This window comes from Chelmon rostratus, chromosome 2 (genome assembly GCF_017976325.1).
Source record: "Chelmon rostratus isolate fCheRos1 chromosome 2, fCheRos1.pri, whole genome shotgun sequence".
Classification (NCBI taxonomy): domain Eukaryota; kingdom Metazoa; phylum Chordata; class Actinopteri; order Chaetodontiformes; family Chaetodontidae; genus Chelmon; species Chelmon rostratus.
Window position 1 is genome coordinate 17,856,523 of NC_055659.1, and position 19,057 is coordinate 17,875,579.

Sequence of the window (19,057 nt, forward strand, 5' to 3'; positions counted from 1 at the left end):
TTGAAAATTAAATTTAAATTACCCCTGTTATGTAATTGACGTGATTATTACAGGTCCCACAAAATTTACAGTCATTGGTTAATATTAGTAGAAGCTTTTCTTTTATTGATATTACTAAAATTATTTGTTAATTACTCAGAAACAAAGAGGGGCTTGGTTGTATTGTTTAAAGGTACCCTGAAGCTGTAACTACACCCCTGCAAAAATGCGAGCAATGCGACTGTGAAATCGAACACTCTGATTGGCTGCTGCGAGACAAGCTGCGGTGACATCATCAGTGAGCCGAGCGAGCCGGCGTCCTCCTCAAGGCTCAGAGAAGATCCGCGATCCAAGCCCGGCTTATCCCACAACCACACAGACATGGTAAGTAAAGATAGCGTCTCATGTATCAAAACAGCTTTGTTTGATAGATTTAAGAGCAAATAGCACTGCTTTGTTCTTCATTTGAAGCATTTGAACGCATCTGTAGCCGCTTAACGTTAAGCTAGCTGCGTACCTCTCCTGGCCTGCTTCACTAATTCTAGCCTTCAGCTACAATCGTTTTCTGAACTGTGCCTTATCGTAAGTGGATGATTAATCACACTAATACCGGTCTGTTAACCGTCTACCTCATCTAACTGCAGTGTCTCTCTGTTAATCCCCCTGTGCCTCTTAACACTGCCTCGACCAGTCTGACTTCACAGAGGACCAGATCATGGGTGAGTTAAATGGGAGCTCCCTCTGTTTTAAAGATACGTATCATCATCGTAACGCACCGATTTGAAATAGCTTCATGTGTCCGTTGCTATGATCCTGTAGCTCCACTGTTGTCTCTGCAAACCGCTGGATCCTGTCAGGTAACTCAACACTGCGACAGGCCGAGCTAAACTACACGTTTTCTTACTGTGTGAGGTTCAGTGTGTTCAGCCAGTGCTTGTTAAGCTAAACATTATCTGAAGTCATGCTGCGGAATGCTGTACTAACCTGCTACTAAACTAGTAAAGCATGCCGGTGTTTCTGCATGCTGATGCTGAAATATACACTTTGAATGTGTGACATAATAAAGACAGGTCTGAGTTCAGCATAATCGTGTGTGGATCAGGGTGTTGGCCCAGGATTCACCTCTCTGCTGTACTTATAGCTGTGGCAAAGGACCCTGAAACTACTCTTTTATGGCATTGATTGTCAGATCAGATAGTATACACTGATGCAGGATACCAGCTACTTTGTGACCTGGTATAACATGGTTTTGCAGATGATGTGTCTAAATGAAACTCATCAGATTTTTCCTTTTTAAGTGTCTTTCTTTCCAGAAACCCAAAACCTTTTATTAATAACAAATGCAATGAAATGCAATGATCAGGTAGTTAATATTTATGCAGTGAATGCATCATTAATTGGCCACAGTACTTTGAATGAGTATTGAGTTGATTTTTTGATCATGTGCATGAGACAGGTAAATTTTTGGTATCAATACTGTAAACAATGCTATTGATCTACTCTATATGGCCCTGTATATAATCATGCAGATGCAGATAGTGGCTTTCATAATTAGCTGTCATGATGAAATTTGACAAATGCAATTGCACAAAGCACCGTTTTTATTTCTTATTGTTACAAGAGTATCAGCTGATAGAATACCTACTTATAAAGCAGTGCCAGGAACTGCTCCTCTAATGCAGAAGCTTAAGTCCAAATACATGTTGTATTGATGTGCAATATCATCAGGGATCTTTGCATCATGTCCTGCCACCTGCACACCCAGGTGCCTCCCCCTCGGCTAAACCAGACAGAGTATTTCCAGTTGGCGAGAACATGTGTGACACAGACAACCTCCTTGAGTGCTACATGTGTGAAAGAGAAAGGAAGTTCACATGAGAAAATGGCTTTAACTGCTCTTGCATCTGGCTGTTCTTCTACGCCACAAACTTGGTTCAATAAACCTTCACACGTACTGTCTGCAGGATTCTAAGTCCTCTGTGTGTGATACATACATGTATTTGCTTACGTTTTCAAAGTTTGTGAGTAATGTTTATGATCCAAATGTACTGTACAGCTGAATCTGAGTTCTACTTCTCTGTCCCCACGTTAGAGTTCAAGGAGGCCTTCCTTCTGTTCGACCGGACGGGTGAGGGGAAGATCACCTACAGCCAGTGTGGCGATGTCATGCGAGCCCTTGGACAGAACCCTGTTAATTCTGAGGTGCTCAAGGTCCTGGGAAACCCCAAGTTAGAAGGTAAGCTTCTGATTCACCAGTCACAGCTAAAATAGACCAAATCAACCTACTACATAATCATTGCCTCGGCTGATCAGTTAGGTTGGGTGTTGTGTCTGCAATTACAGGCCCTTTGCTAGTTTTTGGCTTGTTCTATTAGGATTTTTGGGTACAGATATGAGCATATGGATCATTTTTTGTAGTAATGATGGCACATAAAAATCTTGCAATTCCTCTGAGATGTGAATCTAATGTTGGCAGGAACTGGTGCGTATGGAGGTGAGCAAACACTTCTGGAAGATGACAATTTGCACTCAGCAAATGGACTATGGTGTGGTACTATAATTATTGTGAAAGCTGCAATAATATTACTGCATTACTTTGATTTCTCTTCTTTTCTTTTTTTCTCTCTAAATCCTTCACAAGCTTCCTGACATCAACCCAGATCTGCTCCCTTTCATTACAGTTCTGGAGGTTTTAAAATTAAATAAAAAAACAAAGCAACTTCACCGTATGTTTTCATTTGCTATTATTTGCAGAGATGAACCACAAGATGCTGGATTTTGAACAGTTCTTGCCCATGCTCCAGGCCATTGCTAAGAACAAGGACCAGGGGTCCTTTGAGGATATCGTCGAGGGTCTGCGTGTGTTTGACAAGGAGGGTAACGGTACAGTGATGGGGGCAGAGCTGCGCCATGTTCTCACAACACTAGGTAAAAAAAAGTCCCTGCAAAATGTGAAGAAGCTATGTGATTGATTCTTATCTAGTACTCACAGCTGACCTATGTCTTCTTATCATGCATGTCTTAAGTAAATTCCCTTCAGGTGGTTATCTGTCCCAGGAACAATGTAAAAAAAGCATGCTGTCTGTCTTTCCTTTGAGTACTAGTTCTTCTTTGTGTTCCAGGTGAAAAAATGACAGAGGAGGAGGTGGAGACTCTGTTAGCAGGGCATGAAGATGCCAATGGCTGCATTAACTATGAAGGTAAAAGTGCACAATATGTGAAAAGTTCAGCATCAAAAGCAGACTGTATCTAGTGTCGTACTGTGCAGTGTGCCACATGAAAAAATGAGACACATCCGTTGTGGATGTACAAACCAAGAAGACCTGTGTCTTTGTGTCACATGCTCATTGACTCTGTGTTCACGTCTCACAGCCTTTGTCCGTCACGTCATGTAGGGTGTGAGCAAACCCCTGAAAGTATTCTTCAGTGCTGTTCCGCTGAAACAGCTCAGAAACTCACCACTGCACAGAGGCTCCACTTTCATCAGGAATGTTAAGCAAGAAGGGAGACAGTTTGTGCACGTCTTAACACGCAGTGCAGGACAGCGTAGCAGTCATAGCAACTTTCTAACTCCCAGAAGATGTTTGGTTTAGTTGCAGCAACACCTGTGTAAGTCAGCTGGAGCCATTTTTATGTTCTTTCAGAAATGCAGGTACTGCAGTTAAAAAACATTCATTGGAGCTTATTCCGTGTCCTCTGTGGAGTGGTGGCGTCCTCTGATTTATTGTCTGTCGACCTTTAACCTTGCTCCCCTGCAGTGGTCCTTTGCCTCCCCTGGCTGCAGGTTCCTGCATGTCTTCAGATTGAAAGCTGATGTTGTTTCTCCTTCTCTGTCTTGACAGAACTCGTCCGGATGGTGATGAGCGGTTGAGGACCTCAGAAAGACATTTCCAGCTTTAATTTTATTCCTAAATCATTTTGTATTGTTTGTCTCATCTTGCCCTTCCATCCATGTCGTCCTACCTCCAACAAGTCTGAGTTTTCTTTTTCTTTGTTATCTTTATTTGATTTCAGAAGTGCCTTTTCTGTCTAATGTGAAGAAACCCTTTCATCTCATTTTCCAAACATTATACGCCTCACAGGTACAATAGGCAGGAACATTTCCCTGATGATTTCACCTGTTCCATCTTTGTCAGCCAACTCGTCGGTCTTGTTGTCAACAGCTTTTTGTTCATTTGGATGGATATGATAATGTGACATGTTACACTGAACACTATTGAATAAAAATCCTGGTTTCCAAAGTGGCTTTCAGCCTGTGAGTCTTCTGCTTCCATCAAATATCTTTTCTTAGGTTATAGATATTACACATTTTTCAACCACATTACAAAAGATATTAGAAAAATATTAGTAAGATATTAGAGAAACAGCATATCAGTAAAATATCTGTAAATCTGTAAAGAAATATTAGTAAACTAATGCAATTATAAAGATATTTAAGTAATATTAGTAGAATATTGGAAAAATATAATTTTTAGTGCAATTTTAGAAAATGCTGTTGAAATATCTGAAAAATATTAAACATTTAAGAGATTAAAATATCTGCAAAATACTGATGGAAATGTTTATAGATTACATTTTAAGTGATGATGAGCTGACCATGAACTATCTGGACATGTAAACTGTGTATGATATAAAGAATATCATTAATAAATGTGACATCTATGTCCAGCAAACGAAATGTAAATACCTTCTTAAAATAAAAAGTTAAATCAGCGATAAATAGCAAATTAACAGCCACTGTAGTAAAATCAATTTAAAAAGACTGTCAGAACAATCAGAACTCAAGGTTCACTTCACGAGGTCACTGGTTCATTTTAGATTTATCCTCCTGTGTTTGTTCTTATTCGTGTTACATCTGTGGAGTTATCGACAAAGAACAAACCACACAATGACTCCTGTTCACATCTTTATTTTTCCCCAACATTTTGTAATTAAAACCTGAACCTTTTCTGTTTTGCCTTTTTTTTAATACAAACTGCCAGAGTAACTGTCAGCACTAATGATGATTTACTGAGGGAAAAATTGATTTCTACGGTATAATAATAATCAATGCAATTGCCGCTACCTTCAGCATAGTGAAAAACATACAGAAACTGGACAGACACTTATTTCATATCACAAAATCCACACAATGTAGTAATAACACAGATAAAAGAAGTCCATTTATGCTCACCACTGGTGAGGTCTGCAATACTGGCTTGACGGATATTAATTGTAAAGTTTTCACCATCTGACTGGATTATATTTCATGACACTCGACGTGACGTGCCGTGTGCAGAGCAAAGCATGTTTTTTCTAAATTCTTCAACCTTTGTGACACACGGCGAATGGCACTGAAAATAAAACTGAACGGTAATGTGGTTTACAGAGCTTAATGGCATGCGTTCACATACACACATGCTCACAGTCACATCTCGGGCAGAGCCAACAGACCTGCCCGAATCATACACAACAGTGGAGAGGGTAAATATAGGCTGCAAAGGTAATAATATACAGTTACAATGTTGACATATCAAAGAAATAAGATGGAAAAATGGACAGTAAAAAATATAAAAATTGATAGGATAAAAAGTGAGGATATTGTTGCAGATATTAAGGACACAATTCTCCATTGTCAGCTGTTTAAGGTGCGAGCTCCCTTGTTTTTGACAACGTCAACATTTCTTCCACGTGTAACTTGAAATGCACCGGCGAAAAACAAGCTGCTACAAAAAAAAAAAAAACTCCTCTTAATTTCCCAAGCAACTGCAATAAAACTCACTGAATAAATGTGAGATAAACATGATTATAAAAAACATTTTGGTTTAGCAATGAACACAAAGTCAAATTATGGATAAAAGACATATGTGGTCGCTGGTGGGATTATTATCCCCAGACCATCTTTTTCAGTCATTCCTTTCGCACAAAACTACATTCCTCACAAAACTACGACCTGGGTGCACCGAGTTCACCCAGATTTGCAAAAGCTCCTCCCTGTTTTTTCTCCAAGTGCTGTTGAGAGGAGGGATATTATTACGATGTAAAGAGAAGTCTTTTCAGGATGATGACCTCATGCTGTCAGTACTTTCAAATATTATCACTACAGGCCAACAAAAGGTGTGTTTGTAACAGAAAATCCAGTTTACAGTACATTTTCTCAAACTGCATCCGAACCAACTTAATGTAATTTCCATCTGGCTTCTGATTTGAACCTTTTCATTCATTACAGACATTGATTTTAGACATGTGACCTTCAGGCCGGACCCTGTAGAGTGACCGTTTGTCCATGTAACACAGATAAAAATAGAGAGGAAATATTCCCAATCAAGTTTCCAAAAACCTTCAGTATGAAAAAGTATTTAAGACAACAAAACGATGATATAAGTGCTAAAGTTCAATTTCATGGATGCTTCAAGTCTTTGAACGAGACCTCGGGAAACATGTTAAAAGTGCATTTTTTTCTTACATATACTGTATTTTAGTTAGTACCTACAGTACAGGGGTGGGGGGTTTACTCTCGAGAGATTATGAAGCATAAGACTTCACAAGCTGTGACAAGAACACAAATGCAATAATTTCCAAAACACTGATAACACAAGATGAGTCTTTTCTCTTCTTCTCCTTGAGTGTCAGCATGTTGGCAGACCCTCTTAGTTTGATCAGATGTCTGGTGTCAAACTTAAACATTTGAAGTGAGATGTTGATGTCCAGTCGACCACACAGCATGAACAGCTTCTGCTGGAAAGTACACTTTCTTTATAGGCAGATTCAATTTGAAAGGGACTTCGTTTTAGTCAAAGTGGAGGTTTGATTTAGACGCTATCTTTTTTTTTTTCTTACTCACATCAATTGTCCTGTTGGAAAAAACAAACACAAAAAAAAAAAAAAAAAAAAAAAAAGCTGAACGTGTAAAATGTGTTCTCTTCCTTCGGTTTATGACTTCTTCATTTCAGATGATACAGGCAGGATTCAAAGTGGTCAGAGTCATTCGGATTCTCTGGCAGTTTCTTTTTCTCTCACTGTGGCGGCGGGACCGGAGCCGCGGGGTGGAGTGTTTCCCCAGGAAGAGGGACGGTGGGCTCTGTGAGGGGTAAAATGGGGGTAAAGGAGGAAAATGTTGAGGATTTGAACAACGTGGAAGCTGCTTAGTGTTAGAATCTAAAATGTTCTTCTTGTTTTCGCTGCAGTGAGCAACAAACTACAACAAAGGAGGAACATAATTCTGCCTGTATCATGACATTAACACCCAGCTGCGACATTCTGCTCTAACTTGAAACTCACCATGGAGTACAGGAGTAGTGCTGGAGCTGGAGCTGGAGTGGGCAGCTGGGGCCTGGCCTTGGGGGCAGGGGGGCGAGGTGTGAGCACTCTGAGGTGGTTGGGACTCAGGGGCTGGGGCAGAAGAGGCAGGAGGTGCTGGGCTGGGGGCCGGCTGCGGCGCTGGTGTGCTGGGAGCTGGCTGAGTCGCGGTGGAGCCTTGGGGTGGTGGGCCTGAGGCGGCCTGGTTGGAGTGAGGGCCCCCGGCCTGGCTGTGCTGCTGGTGCTGGATCTGCTGGAAGTGCTGCTGGCGGGCCCTCATCTCGGCGTATTTCAACTGCTCCATGTGGAAGGACTGACGGTCAGCCAGCAGCTGCTGACGCTGGTACTCCAACTACACACACAAAGACACAAAAAATGTTACAGGCTTTGTGCTGTAATATGGACGACTAGTCTCTTTTGATACTACGTATCCCAGAATCCCCCACTCACAGCCTCCCTCTCTCTGTCCATGATGGTCTCCAGTTCTTCAAAGTGTCGCAGTTTAATCTCCAGCTTCTTCATCTGGGTCTCCACCAGCAGAGCCACGAGAGATTTGATCTTCCTCTCCTCCACTGCGGCCAGGTGCTGCGAAGAAACAGAAGCCGAAACTTTAGATGAGAGAAAAGGTGAAAAAGAAAAAAAAAGGTGTTGAAGGATACAGGTGTCGAGGTCAGGTGATAATTAAGTTCACCTTGGCTTTGACAGCAGCAGCAGCGAGCGCAGATGCAGCAGCAGTGGCCAGGTTCCCCTCTCCCACATCACGCTCCACCTTAGCTTTCCTCTCTCCTTCACCCTCTGCTTCTCTTTGTCCCTCCTCTGTGCCCTCTTTTCCATCCTTCTCCTTCTCACCATCGGCTAAGAGGAAAAAAAAAGTTTCATTTGTTTTTCCACCTTTGACAAGAACACTGTGTTTCGTATCTGACTCAGATGTGTTTCCGTACCCATCTCTGACTCTGTTTTGTCTGCCTCCCTCTCTCCTTCCTGTTCTCTTCCTCTTTCTTCTTCCTTCTTGCCATTCTCCGCCTGCTTCTCCTCTTCCTCAACTGCTCCATCTTTGCTGTCCTGTGTGGGAAAGTCAACACAGCATGATGAGCTTCGCGACAGTCCACCAGCAGAACTCACAAATAAAGAAACATGACATTATTATAAGGAATGTGCGTCATACCTTGGCCTCTCTCTTCTCTTCATTTGATTGGCTGTCACTCTTACTTTCATCGCTGCTCTCATCTACAGAGAAGTCAGAAACTTTTATTTGTTTTTTTTTCTTCAGCTCTTCCTTTTCTCTGCTGCTGTACTACAACCCTGATTCCACTGGGACATTGTGTGAAAAAAATAAAACAAGAATGTGACAATTAGCTAATCCTTTTTCACATATTCTCAACTGAAAACAGCACAAAGACAGTATATTTAATGTTTGACCTCATCAACTTCATTGATTTCTGTAAATATCTGCTCATTCTGAATTTGATGCAGCAACACGTTTCAAACAAGTTGGGACAGTAGAAACAAAAAGACTGGGAAAGGTGTGGAACGCTCCAAAAACACCTGTTTGGATCATTCCACAGATAAACAGGTTGATTGGTAACAGGTGATAGTATCATGATTGGGTATGAAAGGAGCATCCTGGAAAGGCTCAGGCGTTCACAAGCGAGGATGGAGCGAGGTTCAACACTTTGTGAACACATGATTGTATAAAGGAGATTACTACATGGGCTCTTTTGGAATGGGGGCTGTACGTGTGTCCATCCTACCAGGTCTGTCTCCCTCCTCCAGGCCGGTGCCCGCGATGCCGCTACCCTCCAGACCATACAGCGGGTCCTGTCGGCCACTGATCCTTGCCGCCTCCTCCACTCGCCGCACGTGAGCCTCAACAAGTGCTGCAGGAACCTCCTCCTTCATACGAGAAAACTCCTCTGAAAAGGAAGGAGACAGGTCGAGGTTATTTCATTTTCTCCACCTGCACAGAATTACTATGCTTCATCTTTTGCATGTGTGTGTGTTTATGTGTGTGTGTGCGTGTGTCGAATAATGACAGGAGAAATGGCAGCATGAGCAGCAAGTCTGACTGACAGCGTTGTGTACGATTATTTCTTGACTTACTTATTTATGATTTAAATATCTAATCTGGTTTGTGCTGTGAAAACAGTCCATAAACAACTGCTCTTTTATTGAGTTCTCACCAGGAAAAAAACATACATATTTTGTATTCTCTTGAGTTTTAAATTAATTAAAAGTATTGTTCGTTAACAGGGCTGATAAGGAAAACTGCACAAACTTTGAATTCAGAGTAAAAACTCAAGGTGTTCGCTTTTAAACTGTACTTTGTGTGTAGCAGTAATTAATGCTAAGGTGGATTTTCAATGCAGCGGATTCAAAGTAAGCTTCTTCTCACCCAGAGCTGATTTGGCTGCAGCCGAGGCCACACGTGGGTCTACGACGGAGGCGAGGAAGGCCACCGTGCTCATGACGGGGTTTCCTGCTTGGCTGAAAGGTATCGGCTGGTAGGCCAGTGGTCCCAGGGACGAGGAGTTGTCCTCCAAGTAAGGGTCTTCGATGGGCAGCCGCAGGAAGTGCAGGATGCACTCATCCTGCGTACGGCTGCCCACGTGTTCTGAAACCTTGTTCCAGTCGTCCTTGTACATCTCCAGGCCCTGAGGGAAGTGAGGGTTACGTTTAGCTTCACATTTCTACTTCCTTACAAGAGAAATTATCAGCATCATCACACACTAGACTTGAAGGATAGTTTGTACCTCAAGTAGAAGTAGTGTTTCTTGCTCTGTCCAGTCCCTCATAGAGCTCGCCGTGCTCTTGCTCTGTGCACAAATACCACCACCACTTTGTTAATATGGCATGTCACTGTCAATCACAGTAAAGCAATCGTTCTGTCATGCACCCTTTCAGACTTGTACCTTCGTAGAGCCGGTCTTCTTGCTGTACATGTCAGTCCGCAGCCCAAAGTTTTGGAGATCTGCTGGTTTGTCCTTCACTTTATCTGGGAAGGACATCATCGGCTGCGTAGCGGGCGTCTGTGGGTGCACAATGACAGAGGGACAAATGTGAAATAACACAGAGCATGTGTGCACGTGTCTGTTTGTCCGTGTGTGTTCGTGCGCGTGTGGACCTGGGACGTCTTGGGCTGCAGGGGCACCAGGCTGGATGGAGTGTCTGCCAGGACGTGGAAGTGAGAGGTGGGCGGGGGACCCATGGGTGTGGGCCGGCTCTCGGAGTCCACCTGGTAGTTGATCAGACCCCACTGCTCCAGGAAGGCGTGGACTCTGCAGCAGAAGAACAGAGTACAGCTAGCTGGCAGCGGTTTGTAGATACAGACAGTTAAAACTCCAGATTGACTGGAAACATTCACGTTCGGCCTCCGCCTACCTCATGATCGCACATACGTCTCCTGCCAGGTTCCTTCGGCAGGCGGTGGAGGTCAGGTACTCCTGAGGGTTCAGTCGGTAGGTGTCGATCATGAAGTTTCTGTACGCCAGGTAGCTGAAAGAAGGAGATGCATAGACCTACTGTTGTAGCTTATTTGATTGCTTTTTAAATGTGTGTATTTAAATCCTGGTAATAGAAACATCCAGTATTGTGTACTGATTAAATACTTACATCTCAGGGGTTTTGGACTTGTTCTTTCCATTGAAGAACTCTGGTAGGGCTCTGCGCTCTATGGCATGAACACTGGGGCAAAGCAATTATGACATTATGAGGACTCACAGCTGAGACACATCTGAATGACTCAATTTTTGAGTAAAGTTATACGCTCGCTCGCGCTGAGACTGTACTGGATTTAAAATAAGGACACCTTCATCAACTTTCACATATACTGTAAATACATCACCGACATCTCTGAAATCAGATTACAGCCAAATTGAAAAAAAGAATGAGTTTTTTAATCACCTGTTGTAGTCGAACCAGGCGGCGTAGCTCGGTATAATAATGTGATGAGTTTGCTCAGTCACGTTGTCCTCGTGAAGGTCCGAGCCTTTCACCGGTTCACCCTTGACGCTCGGGGAGCCTTCCTCCTCCTCCTGTTTGGGCACAAACACGCACTCAGGATGAAGTTTGGGTTTACTGTCCTCGCTGTAATATTTGCTTGCCCTTTTACAAACTGCCTTACCTTGCCCGTTGTTTCCATGGACTCGTCCTCCTGCTCGTCTGGTCAAATCAAAATCAAAAGAATGAGTGAGTGAGTACAAAATGAACTGACCACTTATTCACAGCCTTGTCAAAAACAATACGCAGTGTGCTGACATATGGACAAAACCTGCTCCTTGATAAATTAATAAATTGACGTCTTGTAACATGATGTTATGAACAACAAGTCACAGTTGAACACTGTTGCTTTCCCACTGTTTTCACAGGGGCATTTTCTTCTCACATGTGACCATGTTGGAGGAGACACAGAAACTCTCTGCTCACCCATATCTGTTCCTCCCTTGACTGGAGTTGAGTCAGAGTCCTTCTTGGTGTTATCTGCGAAATGAAAATATGATGTCAACAACTATTTTGAAGCCTTAAAAGATGATTAACTGGGGTGAATTTTAGTGGTAAAGTTTGGTTACTGATAAAATACATTGATATATATTGAACATATGTGGACTTGTGTACTTGTCTTAGCAGGGTTTCCTTCTTCAGATGCAGGAACAGGTGATGCTTCATCCAAGTCTTTACTGAGATCCTCCTGCTCTTCCTCCCTCTGTCCCCGTTTAGACTTAGTGTATGGGGTTGTTGGCCTGTTCACACACACACACACACACACACACACACACACACACACACACACACACACACACACACACACACAAAAGGGACATTATTTCATTTTATTATCATGTCTCTGGAATAACTGGTTGCTGATTCCACTACAAACACCCAAAGCAGCACATCACTCTCAAACAGCTGATGAGTTGCATCAAGACATGTCTGGTCACGGACCCCTTTTTGGTGTTCTTCTTCTTGCTCTCCTGAGGCGGAGGGGTGGGGGAGGGTGACGGCGAGCGCTTCCTCTTCTTGGCGCTGCCGGGCTTCTTGTCCCTCCGCTCGTCAGGCGTGGTCACCTCATCTGTCAGGGTCTTGGCCGAGATCCTCTTCCTCTTAGGGCAGCCCTCGCCCACCTCATAGTCCTCCTCGTTCATCCACTCGTTATACTGGTCCAGGTCTAAAATCCACTTGGCGTGGACCTGTAAACAGAGACCATAGAATGTATATTATATGATATCACATTACATAAAATATTGAAAAATCATCGGCATCAGCAGTCACTGGGTTGCATTTGAACACATTTGTCACAATTAAACCTAGACCTTGAAGGATGCTTTCTGGATCCTTTGTTGGTTTAGTGGCTGAAAACTTGTTGTATTTAGTCATTAATGGCTGGATTAAAGATAAAAGACATCTATTAATGTTCAGTGGAAGTTTTGATTGATCTGTGTATGTCAGATGTTGAACAGATATGTCATTAAAAAGGCATTTTTAGTTTGGAACAAGAGCACTAAAGGAGCTGTCACTGAATGGGAACAAATTAACATTTAATGATGTCACTTTGAAGTTGTGTTCTGACATTTCCACTGTGAGTAAACCGAGTGACAACATACCAACCCAGTGTGCTGTTTACTGTGTGAACGCAGCTCTAACTGTTTGAATGCTTCACTGCTCTTACTATCATGTCCTAGTGAGCGCCGCCTGCCTTGAGCGAGTGATGTTCTGAATGCACAATAAGAGCCTCTGACACTGCTCTGAATTTATGGTTCAGCAAAGTGCCAGAGTAAGCTCTGTTGCTCTGAGGGCCAATTTGGCACAGCACTTCAATTTTGAATGTTTTGCACAGAGGGAAAAACATGACGAGAGTGCGCACAGACCTGTGGAAGGTTTGTGTAGTAAAGAAAAGGCGCAGGCACATAATATGAACTTTCATCGTTATAGACTCATGTTGCACAGAAAAGCACCTCTATGTTAAACACACATGGCATCTGTAATTTTCCAGGTGATGTAACAGTACATCATGCACCCATAAAAAACAGCATATTTGATTTGAGTATGTCACTTATTCTAAGGCTTATTTAGGCTCAATAAAGTGCAGGAATAAGCAGATACAGCACCCATATTTATATGATGTAGTTGAACAGTATATGCTTAGCTAAACTTAGGGAATTAGCAGAATATTTAAAAACGGGACTGAAATGTGGATGAGTGAGATGAAAGGATGCAGATTTTTAATACTGGCACTAGATGACAGCAGCGTCGGCTCCACGAGGGGGCAACCCCCCCTTCACTGTGCCTCCTTACTTTAATAAAAACATATCAATGTTTTCTCTGCCATCAGTGTCTCGGCACGACTGTGGTGTGTGGAAACCCATAGAACACACAGGACACAGTGAGATTATTTGGATATTTGGTCTGTTGTGCTGGTACATTAAATGTGAGAGAAGGTCAGTCTATATGAAGACTTTATACTAAATGGTGCACAATATTCATGTTCTTGTATTAATTTGAATGGCCAGGATTACTTATATCTCATAAATATGAACAACAATTGTGTTTTACACTACAACAGAACTTCAACACCAACATACTGTCTGTCAAAGGAGCCACAGCAGCTACACAGTCAACAACATGGAACTAGTGAATGAGAACTGCAAGGAGGTGAAGAGGGGGAGACAGCACCTGGATGTGGGCTAGAGATGTGACCCACGACCAGCTCATCATAGTTTATAACAATGCAGCGCAGTGAGGATACAGACATTTCAGAGGAGACGAGCGAAGGCTAAACGTGGATCTGTCTGTCTGTTTGTCACTGTTAACAGAGACTCCAGTCTGCGGTGTGCTTCATGCACCTCACTGACAAACCACAGAACTGTAGAGTAACATCAGGCTTCAGGATCAAACAAAGTTTCACGCTCTCGCTCTCTTCCTGCTGCGTCACACTTTTTTTTATCAGTTGATGGCTTTTACAATTCCTGGTTTTAGCTACAGCTGCATTTATACCTAAGTGATTTCTCCTCGTGTTTTTAGTCAGAATATTAGGAAAGCGGTGAGAATGCACTATTATTGTGATGTTTTTCCTAAAAATGTCTCCTGGAGAGCATACCACCAAATGGTCTCCCTTTCACTGTGCACAATGACGTTACCAGTATTTTGGTGCCTCCCTGCTAAAAAGTCTTGTGCCCCCCCTTGGAAATTTGTTATAGCACCAGCACTGGATGACAGATAAGACAATAGAGAAACCAGGAACAACAAGCTACAATAGAGCATAACAAGAAGTGGAATACCTTCCTGGGCTTTTCTGGGCTGGGAGGATCCTCAACAGCAGCCTCAATCTCACTGGCTGGGATCCAGGTGTCATAACTGAATGATGAGAAAAGCAAGGCAAAGGTCAAGGCAGAAGAAAGATGACACGTCGTGATGTGTTACTTAAACTTGTAGAGTTCAGGGAAGTAAGAAGCTTCAATAAAACAAGAATGCAGCAGATCCACTCTATAGTGTGCCAACTGTGTTATACTTCCACAAAAAGACAAGGCAACAGTTTTCAGGTATGAAATGGTGTTGGATGGTGCTCATATCTCTGTAAACGCAGCACCAACCTGTCGGGAAAGTATCCCCAGTGGAGCAGCACTTGCTTATCTCTCTTCATCACAGGGCGCACCCACTCCTCTGGAAGAAAAAGAGAAGAATATCAGCACAAAGCGAGTCAGTGCAGCAGAATTCACAATTAAAAACAACAGACTGTGCTTAAAAACGATATTTGAAGCCACACCTTCCTCCAGGCTGGTGGGAATAGGAACGACAACATGGGAGCTGGAGGCCTTGTCCTCAGTCACTGAGCCCTGCAATAGATAAAAGTCTAAATGACATATGATCGTTTCAGCTGGGACAGCGCAAGGGCTTTTTTAACGAAGAGCCTCACATGCAGGCAAGGTTTCTGGCTGTGAAACTGAGACTTTTTACAGAACAAAAAACACACCTGATGTCTTTTGATGATGTCTTTCAGTTTCCCGAGCAGTTTTGGCTCTATATCAGGACTCAGGTAGATGACTGGCCTTGTCAGGCAGTTGTTCTGAAACAAAGAAATGCAGCAAATGTGTTAATGGGTGAAATTAAGACACTCACAAGCAGATATTCAAACAGGCAGGAAAATATACATTAAATTCTATCTTAATTACATACAATCTCCATTAAAATAAGAACTGTGGCAATGATCTGTGCTGTTGAGCTCTTCAGATTAGGAGAGCTGGATGATCTTGTCATCTAACTGCAGAGCTGATTAAGTAGGATTACTGGTCAAGTCACATGACTCGCTGGCCTTCATTATTTCTATCCGTAAATCTTGGACAGCCTGATTCTCAGACACACACAAATATGAAAAAAAGCGCCTTCTTCGCAAACGTTTAGCAGCATGAAAGAAACCAACAGAATTGATCAAATGTCTTCTGCTGGAGCTCACAGTCGATCTGCAATTAGAGCAAAATGACGGGAATGTTGTGATAGTGTGTGGAGTGAAAGAAGCTTTCCGTAACACAAAAATAAATCAATTAACAATGTTGTTCCAGCTGACAAAATTAGAACGTAAAACATTTACGGCTCCACTTTGACTGTGCAGGTGATGTGAATGACAGACATAGAAAGAAAAGCTCTGAGGCAAACTCACCTGCACTAAGGACTTCTCGATCGTCATGAACATCTCCACATTTCGGTCCATCCTTGACGGATTCTGGAAGTCAAACCTGCGCCTACCAGGAAATTAGACTGGAGTTACACATGAAACAGCAACATAGCCAAAATACAACTGAGCACTGTAAATTTTCAATAAGTTTGTGTGTTTATCAAGCATTTCAACCAGCTAGAAAGAAAGCCTTACCATCCTTGGTCACTCTTGAACTTGTAGGCGGCAGCCAGGATATGGCAGAGAGCCCCTCCTGACTTGAAGTCCAGAAAACACTTCATCTGCAGACACGGGACATAAAAGTATCAGGATGCAGTCATGTGTATTTATGTGTGTGTGTGTGTGTGTGAATGACAGGTATTTGGGAGACATACCGGCAGCTTGGTGAGCGGAGGGTTGCTGACATGTCGACCGAACACCTCCTCCTGGAACTGGAGCAGCTGGACCACCAGGCTGGACAGAGACTTGTTGGTGGGGGGCTCAGCCTGGATGTACTGAGAAGACAACAACACAGAGGGGGTCAGAGCTGAGCCACAGAGAAGACACGTAAAAGTCAACTACAGTGTGTTTATACGTGCTTTGTGTGGTCAAAAACTGGACTTTCTTTGCTATCTGGTTTATGATTCAGGGTGAGTTAAACATCATGCTTTGTAACATCTGATATGGGAATTAAATGTCGGTCGTTCTTATTTTTATTGGCGCGATGAAATAATGTAGTTATTCAGTTAGATCGTTGTGTCTAAACGCCAGCACACCGCTCACGCACACGTTACTCCAGGCGGGCCATGGTTTCAGTCAGCGCGGCGCGCCACAGAGCCAACATCTGGATCTGAGCTGCATTACCGTTAGCCGATTAGCTAACTAGCTAGCTAGCTGGCTGGCCGGCTAAAGTCACCCCTTTTGCAGAAACCCACCCTCGTAGGTCTGATTGTGTGCTGCTTTTGGATCGGTTTGGCTACAATAACGTATAGGGATGCAGCCGTTCGTGGCTGCATCTGATGCAGCTGTTGGCTCAGCATCCTTTTGTATCCCGGCTCGAGTGAATCAAACAGCTGGACGTTCAGCAGCACCCTCCCTCCTCTCTTTGTCACTGCCCCTGCCCAATAGGTAAGTGCCCACATTTTAGGGTGAAAAATGTAAGCTTAGTGCGTATGGGTACAAAACATGCGGTCGGTACCTTTTTGTAATTCTTTCCCAGCCAGACGCGGACATTATCAAACTGAGAGACGGTATCAGACGCTTCGAAATATTTTACATTCGGGCCGCCGTCTTTCTTCCGTACCGCCATCTTTGCCTGCAGACAACTAGTCGACGTCGCCTGCCGCCCAGCGGCCAAAGTCCGGTACTGCAACAGCCCGACAACAACACATGGACTGTAATAACAACAAATGTACAGCAGGGGGCGCAGTTGTGTAGACAATCATTTTCAAAATGTTTCTTCATAGTGTGACAGAGTTGAACGGCAGCTGCACGCTCCGGCGCTGGAAGAAAAATATATATTTGAAAGCAAAACCGACAAAATCTCGTTTTAAAAATACTTCACCTTAAAGAAAAGTGCCTGCAACAAAATGTAAGTATCAAGACTACTTCACTGGATCATCATTAGGTGGCATGAGGTGGGCCTGATTTCAGCTGTTTTATGTACTGCTGGGCAGTATAGCAACACATCGTATTTGATAACAGTGATTAGGTGCTATGTAAAATCTAAATTCAAAAGGCAATTAGTAACTATAGCTGTCAGATAAATTTAGTAAAAAGTAGCCAAGGGCAGCCAAGTGCAAATACTTGAAAGCTGTACTTAAGTACAGTGCTTGAGAAAATGTACTTACTTTCCACCACTGGTGTGGACATTCTTTCTAATTATAAATCTAAAAACATGACAGTGCAGTGGGGTCAGAGTCAGTACATGGTGGTGGTAGCACTAAAGAAAAGGGCTCAAACTAAATCTATTTCAGGCAGCTATAGCTCCAGCTCCTGGTTGTCATTATTAATTAACATTATTAACTCTTTTTTTAAAATTACCTTCGTAAGCAGTCCTTGACTCCATGCCCCACCAGAGGATAAAAATCAAATAATGAGTTATATGTCCCAAAAAATGTATTCATTGGGAGTGAGGGACTGGATGATTGGTGTTTGGTGCACAGTCCTTATCACTGCCTGATGTGCACTGATAGAGAACAAGAGACACATTACTGTTAGTGTTTTCCAACCCACTTGGTTCAGTGTCCATTACAGCAGACATGTCTTTAGATCTTGTTTTGTCCGGTAAGAGAGGTTGGACGGTTTACTTATTTACTACACTACAGTATATGTTGTGAAAACACAAAGCAGCTTACTGTGACTCCAGTCTTTAGGAGCTAAACAAACTTTATATTGGATCACTGAAGTGGACGAATCCTCATGATACAAAGGTGTTTTGAAAGAGATGTACAGCAGTATACAGGATTTGTGCTCTACACTTTTTAGATGCTGGTCAGATCTGTCATCGTCTCTCACACCCTTGAAAACGGAAGCCATTTTCAGAATCAGCGGGGAGTTTGATGCACCACAAAGGGCTGCCAGTGCGTACTGTAAGTGGCAACAGCAAGATAAGATAAGACAAGATAAGATAAGATAAGATAAAACTTTATTTATCCCGTCGGGGAAATTTGGGCATTACAGCAGCATGTCAAAGCAGTGGGAAGAAAAATAGCAGCAGAGGTAGAGAACATTCGAAAAAAACAGAAATACAAAATAAAAAGGAGACTATATATACATGTACATGTTATACAAGCAAAATGGAATTTGACTATATAAAAGAAAAATAAAATATGTAGGAAATATATATATATATGTGTGTGTGTGTGTGTGTGTGTGTGTGTGTATGTATGTATGTATGTAAAAAGTGTGTATTGCCCCAGTAGCTGTGAAAAAAAAAACAATGTAAGCTGCCTTCAGATTAAAAATAACAATAAATAGTGTTACTACTATTGCACCGAAGAATAAAATATACAAAACAGTAAATACTATGTAATATTGCACAAAATGTAAAAGGAAATATGTAATATTGCACAAATAGTATGGATATGATATGTCAAACAACACAGTCTTATGTTAAGTGATGCTGGAGTTAAACTATCTGACAGCTGATGGAATGAA

At 42.6% G+C, this 19,057-nt stretch overlaps 2 protein-coding genes across 5 annotated transcripts; one reads left to right on the forward strand and one right to left on the reverse strand.

Annotated features, from left to right (window-relative positions):
- The first annotated feature begins 291 nt into the window (after nt 1-291).
- myl6 (myosin, light chain 6, alkali, smooth muscle and non-muscle) lies at nt 292-4,214 on the forward strand. 4 transcript variants are annotated; one of them, XM_041962481.1, is made up of 7 exons: nt 292-363; nt 671-698; nt 2,072-2,215; nt 2,456-2,530; nt 2,734-2,907; nt 3,102-3,179; nt 3,822-4,214. In XM_041962481.1, the coding sequence occupies exons 1-7, from the start codon at nt 361-363 to the stop codon at nt 3,848-3,850; spliced, it is 531 nt and encodes a 176-aa protein (XP_041818415.1). In that variant the 5' UTR covers nt 292-360; the 3' UTR covers nt 3,851-4,214. The 4 variants fall into 4 exon arrangements, with proteins under 4 accessions (XP_041818415.1, XP_041818431.1, XP_041818439.1 ...); XM_041962497.1 differs by having other exon boundaries at nt 2,456-2,473; XM_041962489.1 differs by having other exon boundaries at nt 322-363; nt 624-698.
- A 669-nt stretch (nt 4,215-4,883) lies between these two features.
- smarcc2 (SWI/SNF related, matrix associated, actin dependent regulator of chromatin, subfamily c, member 2) lies at nt 4,884-17,208 on the reverse strand. Its single transcript, XM_041946206.1, is given in 26 exon segments — nt 4,884-7,039; nt 7,240-7,609; nt 7,708-7,842; nt 7,949-8,112; nt 8,199-8,319; nt 8,423-8,484; nt 9,009-9,170; nt 9,650-9,908; nt 10,008-10,070; nt 10,167-10,384; nt 10,387-10,532; nt 10,636-10,749; nt 10,867-10,938; nt 11,158-11,288; nt 11,378-11,415; nt 11,680-11,733; nt 11,869-11,993; nt 12,196-12,440; nt 14,529-14,604; nt 14,841-14,910; nt 15,014-15,083; nt 15,221-15,313; nt 15,905-15,986; nt 16,115-16,200; nt 16,294-16,413; nt 17,097-17,208. Coding segments are annotated over 26 exon segments (3,252 nt in total). The 5' UTR covers nt 17,208; the 3' UTR covers nt 4,884-6,974.
- Between the last annotated feature and the right edge of the window lie 1,849 nt (nt 17,209-19,057).

What these genes read in the sequence shown, in the direction of transcription:
- myl6 (XM_041962481.1), top strand. An exon ending in AGCAAATGGACTATGGTGTG is followed by an intron (nt 2,531 to 2,733) that starts GTACTATAATTA and finishes TATTATTTGCAG; the next exon opens with AGATGAACCACAAGATGCTG. An exon ending in CCATGTTCTCACAACACTAG is followed by an intron (nt 2,908 to 3,101) that starts GTAAAAAAAAGT and finishes TTTGTGTTCCAG; the next exon opens with GTGAAAAAATGACAGAGGAG.